General features: G+C 44.8%; 1 protein-coding gene across 1 annotated transcript in view; it reads right to left on the bottom strand.

Moving 5' to 3' along the window:
• The window catches only part of F9 (coagulation factor IX), a 14,568-nt gene extending 8,245 nt beyond the window's left edge, over positions 1-6,323 (bottom strand). Inside the window, exons 1-4 of the mRNA XM_010194930.1 lie at positions 6,257-6,323; positions 3,120-3,283; positions 2,753-2,777; positions 1,181-1,294 (exon numbers count right to left, since the gene is read on the bottom strand). Coding sequence (XP_010193232.1) covers positions 1,181-1,294; positions 2,753-2,777; positions 3,120-3,283; positions 6,257-6,323 — 370 coding nt within the window. The remainder of the gene's footprint in view (positions 1-1,180; positions 1,295-2,752; positions 2,778-3,119; positions 3,284-6,256) is intronic.
• Positions 6,324-9,880: the final 3,557 nt, after the last annotated feature.

Here is a 9,880-nt window from a genome sequence, read left to right as displayed (position 1 = left end):
TCAGCAGGACGTTTGATGAAATGGGCCCCAACCTGAGGCACAATGAGATTCCAATGACTTGTGCATGCCATCTCTCACCCCACCTCGTAATCCGCTGTGGTGGGAACATCATCTCTTGGAGGTAGAAAAACACTAATCTCCAGATATCCTTTTAATTCTTAGTGAGTTTTTGAAATAGCTTCACAGCAGATTAATTCAACTCCTACTTCCTCAAGGGCAGCTCCCTTCCCGTAGCCATTTTGATGCCATTATTTACTATTTTTACAGACTCCTTTTCACACCTCACTTCTAGCTCTATTTTTGTTCCTGTCTTGCTTCCATGAGAAATCTGCAATGAGACTATTTAAATTTGATGCAGCTTTCAAATGCTCTTTTTAACGTACACTCCTCTCTTGCCAGAGCAGAACCACAACTAGAAAGAGAATCTTTTATTAGTCCAGCGAGTCTAGCACATTATGCGAGTCGCACAGCCCCTGATTATATTATAAATATAAGAGCTGAATATCTCTCTTGCTTAAATTGTCAGCTGTTTGGTTTTCATAAACTCCTTAACCCATCAGGAAAATATTTGCCTTTTGTTTGCCTTCAGAATCAAAGTTGCTGGTGATAATTATAATTATGTATTTAGCAGAGTGCTACCGAGAGGAGGTTGTAATGATCCTGCCCTGCTCAGCACCTGCTGCCCAGCCTGGCATGACAAATGGGGAGGAGGAGTAAGAATGGGGGGGGCTCCACTGAGGTTGGTGGAAAACTATTGCTTTCAAGTGGGGGAGCACATGGTCCCTGATTGACAAACGGCCCCGGAAAGGCTTGTGCTGGGGAGATAAAGGAAGGTCCCTGTGTCAACATTTGTGCTGGCAGCCGCAGTGTGCTGAACAAAAGACCTTGAGCGTGAGCCTCTGTTGAACCCTGTGTAGGAGCAGGCATCTCAGCGCTCAGCAGAGGTGAGCTGGGGCTCCATCAAGGACAAGAGAGGACAGAGACATCCGCTCCTATAGCCCCAAGCATGTACCCCTCTAATCCCATTGCCAACAGGCTGGATTTGCACATTCATGCAGTGTCTTACAGCAAGGCAAAATGTGTCTGAAACAGCCCCTGAGTAGGATGAAACTCTACACCCACTTTGACGCAGTGGGGTTTCAAGTAGGGCAGAACAGAGGGATGACCCTCTGGTACGTACCAATCTCACAGTTTCTGCCTTCGTACCCAGCTGGGCACCAGCACACATAGGAACCTACTGCGTCCTTACAAACAGCTCCATTTTTGCATGGATTGGGGTCGCACTGATCTCCATCTTGGAGAGAAGACAGGAGAATTAGCAAACATGAGCATCCACCACAGCCAGTGCCAACTGAGCATTGGAGCCTTACTCTGTGCAAGCCTCCTGTTAAAGATGCAAGAGACTGCATGCCTCCCGCCTTTGTAATGGAAATCAAATCAGTTCCTGGCGCACAAGTGCAGAAGAGACAACATCAGCTCTGGAGTAACATCAGCAGCTGCACTTTACCCAGAGTCCTAATTACATACCCTGTCCTTTGTGGGTTAATTTATAGGTTAATTCTGCTCATTTTAGCAGAATCCCTCTTCACTCTCCCTCAGGCAGCATTTCAACAGGACCTCATGTCTTGGCTAAGTTAGACTGACAAAGTTAGGTTTGCTTCCTCAAGAGTGGTTAGGATTTCCTAATCTGAATTATTTCAACATTCCTGCCTTTGTTCTCTGAAGGTGTGGGTCAGTTCACTTGGGTTTGGAGATCTCTCTGTGTATTAGGATTGAGAGCCTCGGTCATTGCTCTTTCTTCCTAAGTCTTCTACTGCTGTGAATTTGCCTAGCTTTTTCTTAGTGTGTCAGGGCTTTTATTTTCACAGTTGCCTACAGCTGAGAAGCTGAGGCTTTAATAAAAATAGCCAGCATTGCAAAATTAGTGATCTCACACTTTGGAACAGTAAGTCAGTGACATTAAATTACAGGGAAGTGTGCTTTGAAGTGGTAATGCAAGGGCGAGGAGAAAGGGGGATGTCTTGATGTGTTTATGTGCTGCCGGTAAGCGTTGCTGTTAATGGTGCCCAGGAATGGGCTGGAACACAAAAGGCAGCCTGCAAACAGGGACAAAATGGTTTTGTCTTGTCCAAGGCAAGGTGTTGGGGTTTGCACATAAGGTGTGGATCATGGCTGTTGTTGCTGCCTGGTGGAAGCAATTGGGGCTTGGTACTACTTGGGTGCTGTGCAAGGGTTGAGCTCCTGTGGGCTGCATGTGTTGGGAGTAGCAGCTTCCAAGCTACTTCCAAGTAAACCAGGCACTTTGGGTGATAGGGGAATATATGCCATTCAGCATTTTTGAAGTGCTAACTGGTTACAGTGGCAAGGAAACAAATACAGTGTAGAGTTTCAGCAGTTGGTATTTCAGAGGACAGCCCTACGATGCAAATGTAACTTTTTTATTTTATAGTCCAGACTGACTAATCTGAATTATTTAAGGCTTTTTAGTGAGATGTTCTGGGCACTTTGCCAGTCTACAAAGCAGTTCATTTATTGAAATGTCCTTAAAATTAGTTTCAGATGTTTTAGTGGGCATTGAAATCTTTTTGGTAAGAGCCCAGGCTGGGTGGCTGCAAGATTTAGGATACAGTACTCTGGCTCTGTCATAAAACAGTTTCTGAATGCTGGAATACATTTGTTTCAATAAACATATGCTACTTATGCACTGAGAGATGAATATTATGAATTTGAACATGAAGAAAGCAGCTCTTACCAATGTATGTTTTCCAAAATTCCATCTGCAAAGGGAAAAAAAGAAAGTTTCCTTTGATTTCTAATTTCTGGACAGTGCCTGCCTGAAGTAGTAAAGGGATGACTTCAAAGCTAAAGCAAAAGACTTGCAGCAAAACAAGCAACTCTGCAATCTCAATGGTGACCAACAAACTTTTAAAGCAGTTCCCCAGCACAACTGATGGATCACAAATTAGAATAAAACGTGACAGATGCTGTACTTAGTCCCTGCAGGTTTTCCCCTTTGTTCTTCATTCCTCCTTTCCCCTCTGTGCCCCTCACCCAAAAGGCTCGTACAGGCGTGGACTGGGGAGAACAAGGTATTTCCATTTTGCAGCAGTGATACTCACTGTTTTTTCTGTGTTTTCAAACACTTCTCGGGCTTCTTCGAAGCTGCACTTTTCTTCTATGCATTCTCTCTCAAGGTTCCCAGGAATAACCTCTTCCAGTCTGTTTGAATTGGCTCGCTTTTGCCTGAGCAAAACCGAGCTTGCCTCTTTGTTCTCGATGAAAACTGTAATTTGCAAATAAATAGGGGCTAGAGAGGAGACCTTTTCACGCATTCACGTCCCATTGCCCCAAGGCCAGGAACGTTTCAGGAGTGTTATCCTACACCTAAGGTTTCTTTGGTGTCTAACTTAAGTGTAATGCAGGGGATAAAATCTGGAGAACTAAGAGTCAAAGCAATCGAAAGACAGAAGTGACTGATGGCGAGAGGATGGTTTAGGAGTGCGGAAGTTCAATGCTTGAAATACCCAAAGCAGATGATGTGAGTATCTCCTGTCATAGATGCACAGACCAGAATAAGCTCTTTGAGAGGGGAAAGTAACAGTCTTTTTCATGCTGCTGCTTGGTGAAGTCTTGTTTGAACACAGAAATTGACCTGCTTTAGCTGTCTCTGCCTATTTTGGCTGTAAAAGGCCATTTGCCTCTGCAGGCAGGCGTGGCCCCTGGAAGCCGTGGGCAGCTTCTCTTCTCCCTGCTCCTCACCCTTGCCCACACACCTTGGTACCACTGCTCCTGTGGCCATGCTGGCAGGACGGTTGACATGGCCCTCCTCACACCCTGGGCCAGGTCACATCAGCAAGGTGGCGTGTTCCATGCTGACCTTGTCCTGCTGGCTGAGCTCTGGGGCAGAAACCACAAGCAGAGAGCTGCTGGTGCTGCAGCTCCCCCAAGGGACCTCCGGCCTCGGGAGATGTCTGCTGCCTGGTGAAGGGCACCAAGGACATGCAGTCCGTCATGGTTCTGCCATGAATGCCACGCGTCCCCTCAGCACAGTCGGCAGCCTCCCTGTGGCAACAACCTGACAGGGTTTGCTCCTGATCCACCTCTTGGAGACCTCCACCTCTGTTGAGCACTCTTTGCCCAACCCACCACTCTTAAAAAGAGCTTCACCACCCACAGGAGCTTCTGCTTTGCCTTCCCAGCCTCTCCTCTGTCTCCATGCTTCCTTAGCGCTCGCAGTCACGTCCCTTTTTGTCACCAGATGGCACGGTAGAGCAACTCTTCTTGGAGCTGCTGCTGGCAACTCTGGACACAGACCCTTAATCTGGGGGCTCTGCACTGGAAGGAGTTTGGGCACCTGCGTGTCTGGTTCCTCCGAGGGTTAAGCAGAGTCTGAGCTCAGCTGAGGGGGCAGAAGGGAGAGTGAAGGGCAAGTCCAGTCACTCCGTACTTCTCATGGCTGACTTCTGCTCTCAATCTAGAGCAGATCCAGCCTCTCCCAAGCCACACTGGGTCAGTTTTGTTGAACTCTTTGTGAGCCCAAGGGGGTTTGTTCTGATATACACCATGCCGCTGATGCTGTAACCAGCCCCTTCACCTAGAGATCTCTCTGCAAGAGGCTGAATGAATTGTTTTTGCAATGTTTTTAATAGTTTTACAGCAATCTTGCACCTTTCCCTTCCTCAAGTTAGTGTGATTTTGGTTAAAAACAAAAAGGAGTGCACTAAAATCCTGACATTAATCTAATTGTCAGTAGATACTAATGGGTAAAGCATTGACCTCTGAAGATGGCTTATTTCAGACTCTGCAGCCCCCATGGGGTGGCTGCTCCTGTCCCAGCTGCTGGGCCATGGTTCATGTGGAGGGCATAAATGTACACCCCCAGATGAGCCTCCCTGGCTGAGCAAGGGGCTGAGGGTGTGGAGGCACCAAAGGGGCACAGCCTCACTGGAGGACACCTGCCCCCTTACCATGGCACCAGCTGCAGCCTCCAGCTTGTCCCCAAGCTGGGAAGAAAAGTTTCAGGTGAGAGTGATGGAACAGCCTTCCTAGGTTCGTAACCCTGCTGGGCCCGGGGAAGGTGATGTGGGCACAGCCGCACATCGCCCCATGTGATATCAAGCAACTGCATTAGACTCCTTCATCTCTTCCCAGTAATTAACCCATTAATGGAGAGAACTCATTGAAGGCAGCTTTGCCTCCATCAGATCCCTCTAGGCTTTCCCAGTTGCCTACTGATCCCGTGTGCTGCTTTACAAGCAAAACTTGATTTGAACTGAAGGTTGCAGGCCCTATGGGGTGACAGGCATGGTACTCACCCTGGCTGAAAACCATCCTTACACCAAGAATATACTCACACATGACCTGGTATCTGAGAGAGTGAGATAGGTCTCTGGGCCAAGGGGCTATGAGGGGAGACCTGACCTGCCAGCTGAGTATAGTGGTTTCTAGGAGGTATGCCTGGATGGTTGAGGGTACCAATATACTTTAGGCTATGTTCACTTTTCATTACTAAGCAGACATTTTGGAAAGAGGCCTTTTTTTTCCTTTTTTCTTTTTTTTTTTTTAACCTGTTACTTGCAATGTTTTAATGAAGCAAGTAAGGCCAGTCTTGCACCAAACAAGTGCTCACACTGAATGTCAACCAGTCTCTGCTGGAACTGTTACTGCCACAGATAAATCACACAACAGCCTGCATTACTATGTGTGATTGCCCACATCCATCAACTACTCTATCTTGTCTACAATTTTGGCTGCATCTTACAGTCTTTGTTAAATTCATGCTGGGTTTGGCTTTAAACAATTCTTGCAGTGGCAAATCCAATGACTGTTTTATGGATGTGAGTACTCGTTTGTACTCCAGGACAAAGTTGTGGCACATGCAGAGGTGTGGATATTACTCCACCAGTGATGCTCTCTCCTTTTTCTTTTCCTTCTGCGTGTGGGTGCGTGCATTCTAAAATGGCTGAATCAAGCTCTGAAAGCTTAAAAGCTGCAAACAATTTAAGAAAAATCGCATTCTTAAAATTAATCCCTGTGACATGCTCTGTGTAAAATCAGCATAAAAATTATTTTTTCATTCCCAAGAACCAGAGCATTAGAGAGAGGAGCTATGAAATGCAGCAGTCCCTCTGAGCGTTCATCTCTTATGAGACTGCATGACCTGTCCCACCACCAAGTGACAAACTGTCCCTTCATCTGTGCCAGTAGCCCCCTGCCCCCAAAAGTGAAGGACTTGCTAGGTTTTAAATGAACTGACCTGTTCTTTCGGCACCAAGACAAGCTCCCAGAAGACAAATGGAGAGTAGGAGGGGGATATTTGCCATCTTCTTCCCACTGCCCAAACCTCTTGCTAACAAATTGTTCGGATGGTGGAGCTCGGTCAATAGTTCCAAAGTGCAAGTGCTTGTTTATTTACTCTCGGTAAAGAGTAAATTTAAGGTCCTCAGATGTGCCACTGCTAATGCTTGAAATGGCAGCATGGGTGTTACTGGAGGGGGCATGTCCATATACAAGAAACCTGTTAGGTAGTTGCAGTCCTCAGGCTCATCTTCTGCCCTGCAGGATATTACTGCCATGTCTGGGGGTTGAGCATGGCACAAGAACAGATTATTTCTGTTTCAGTTAACCTCTTTAAAGCACAGGATTTCCCACTTCTATCCAGCTGATGTTATTTGCCACAAAAAGTCCACAGTAGCATTTTCAAAAGCTTCAGCATGGTCCATATTTTGTCCAAAGATGTCAGCATAATTCCCTTGAAGATAACCCTATGGATGATGTTTCCTCTCAGGAACCAGGGACCGTTGGAGCAGGGCTGCATCAGCCAGCACTACACAGTCTCACACAAGTTATCTCATCAAAAACCTGTATGAAGTAAGGTGAGACTATTGGTTCATTATCCAGATCTGCTGGGGCAAACCCTGGAAATACTATCGCATTTCCCAGGTCCTGTACTTGAGCTCATAGGAATGAACTTTCTACTTGATGGCTTGGACAGCAGGCTGGTGTAGGAATATGCTCATAAAATGCTGGCTCTGGGACAGGGAGAGTGTGCGGGCTTCACACAAAAAAGAAAGAGCAGATTTTCATATGAAGCCATTCATATTTAATGGTGGATTACTTACGACTTTTAACACCCATTTCTTTCCTTCGTCTGACTTTCCCTTAATATAAAGAGCTGCTTTAAGGTGAGTAATTTATTTTAGGAAAATAGTGAACATTGTAAAACTATAAGTGAAACATTCAGTTCTTGAAAGGTCAAAAATCAACCCCCTCTTCATCCCTGAGGAGTTGTGGGGAAAGTAGGCCAAAATAATTCATCCCACTCCGGGGAGAGTTTGTGCCAATGACCTGATCCTCAAAGCCTGCTTCCTAGTTTCTGCTTCTCCCACCACATATGGGACTTGCAGTCCTCTACCCAGGTACAAAAGAGTCTTGGACAGAGACATTTTAAAGCAGAGCTCTATTTCTGAGTGTGGTGTTGGTGCTGTTGCCTTTTGGTATTGGCTTAGCTCTAATACTACGGTTAGGAGGAGAAGAGCAGCAAAAGGCTAGCAGGCTCTGATGGGTTGTTAGAGCAAAATAGCTAGAAGAAGGGCGCTGGCAGGTTTCACTAGTTTCCAACAAAGCAAGACGGATATTCTGCTATTGTCAATGCAAGAAAATCCCACACCACGTTTCATGCATCTGACAAGCAGGCTAACACCATGCGGTGAGACACAGAGTACGTATGGTGTTGGATGTGCTGGTGTCTCGCAGGCTGGAGAGCTCTTAGTTGCTATGAGGCTACAATAGGCCTCAAGTAGTTGTTAAAGTGCTTGCTTGAGCTTATGAGCCATCAGTTCTGTACACGCAGTCCAAAAAAAATGTTCCTTTGTGCAGCAAATGAGAGAGATGTTTATGGTTGTGTGGGTTTTTGGAGTTACTTTTGTATGCAGAAAGGACCGATCAGCTGCAGGTAAATATGAGATGCTGAATGTGAGTTACAGCCTTGTGAGATCAGTGTTGCCTAGGTGGAAATAATCTTTTATTTTCCCTTTCTTAAGGAACAAAAGGTCCTGAAACCTATAATTCATCTTGTTTCTTCTGGCTCCATTTGAAATTATCTTTATTTATCACTGACAGTAGCTTTTGTTATCAAATTTCTGTGGTAGATAAATGAGTTAGGATGAGGTAATGTGCTGTTGATGTAAATTGAATGCAAAGTGGATAAGGTAATGATCATCTCTCATTTTCTGTGCATAAGAAAATGCAAATGTGAGAAAACAAATTGAGCTAAAATGCTGAAACAATACATCTCCTATCAATAAAGAGGAGTGTCAAGAATGGCTTGCCATAACAAAGGATAATTAGAATCTCATGGCTGTAAATATTTTACTTCTAGAACATAGGTTAGTCAAATTATTTTTGGTTTATGGTGCATATATCACTTGTAATAGTATTTACATCATTATTGCCAATTAATCTTCACAGAAAATGTCAACATTATTAGAATAAACAAGGCTATTAATAGAAATAATTTCTATTGTTTACAACTATTGCTGTCAACTTCTGGGGCACTAAATGGAAAGCAACGTGCTTCTTTTTATTTATTTTGCAAACGAAATCTCCAGAATTGTGATCCTCACCATGGGCACTTTTGAGATGAAAGCTTTGCTGTTTAAGTGGATGACATCAATTAAATATTGGATCTGGGTATATTTTGACTTTATGTTGTATGTTCTCCACAGAAGGCTATATAAAATACATATCCAAGCCAGGTTCTTTCCTATTAAAAAGGCTTTCTTTAGCAATGAGCTGTTAGGAGACATTTCTTCTGGTTTGAGGTGTTAGGTTTGGGGCTTTTTTTTGTTGCTGAAATATCCCTTTTTTGTTGGGACAGAACTGTCACACACATGCAGTTGCTGAGCATGTGTTTGTGTCAAAGGCAGAAGGAGCTGGTAGGGTGCAGGGCAGCACCTTCCTGGCAGGGCCACCACCTCAGGCTTGGTGGTGGGACTGCCTGGTTTTTGGAGAAGCTTTCTGCTGCAAAGCAAAATTTATGAGAAGTCAGAACAAGAAAGCTATTTCCATTTTAATCTGACAGATATATCTTTTTTTAATACACTCTGGCTGCACTGATCAATAGCGTTAAACAGCCTGATGGCTTGAGGAACTTGTTAAAGGATTGTTTGTAATCTTCCTTGTCTCCAAATGTACTCTTAAGCAAAAAATCCTTGCTCGAAATCTTAGGGAAATTGCAATTTGCCCTCATCCTCTAGACAGCTATGGTAAGTAAGCTTTTCTTAACCAACAGCCAAGCTATTTCTGAGAAAACAGAGAAAGTAATACTTCCCCCCCCCCCATTCTTTATTTGATTCCTTTGAAGTTTCTGGCTTTTTCTGGAACAATGATTGTAGGAAGTTATTCAAATATAGATGCAGCACAGCCACGGAGTCCTTTGCAGTGCCTATCATTCTGTTGTAATGATTAACATACTGTAGAAAGCACCAGTTCTGTTAAAAGTCCCATAGACACTGAAGATACTAAGATGTACTTGAACATCAGTCATGTTAGTGACCTACCCCAGGTAAGGATATGCTCTCAGCTTTCTCAAGTGGGATGGAGAAGTCTTGTCCCTGTGGTGGTGACTCTGGGCTGGAGGGATTGCAGGCATGGGGAGATGCTGACGATGACTTCAAATCTGTGCTGTGGGAGGAGTATTCAGGCAAAAAGGAAGTGATTGACTTTGGTGCTGTGAAATGGCAACCAGGACCAACTCTTCAGTGATGGCAGCATCCAGTTTGTGCAGGAGCAGTGTGGGCTCATAGCTCCTGAGTCTCTGAAAGCCTCTCCCCTACTCCTCCTATCCATCTCAGGGCTTTAAGTTCCTGCGTTGGGCATT

This window comes from Mesitornis unicolor, unplaced genomic scaffold, assembly GCF_000695765.1.
Source record: "Mesitornis unicolor isolate BGI_N332 unplaced genomic scaffold, ASM69576v1 scaffold30271, whole genome shotgun sequence".
Taxonomy (NCBI): domain Eukaryota; kingdom Metazoa; phylum Chordata; class Aves; order Mesitornithiformes; family Mesitornithidae; genus Mesitornis; species Mesitornis unicolor.
The sequence above is the reverse complement of the archived record's forward strand: the minus strand, read 5'-3'. Positions and strand labels throughout refer to the sequence as shown.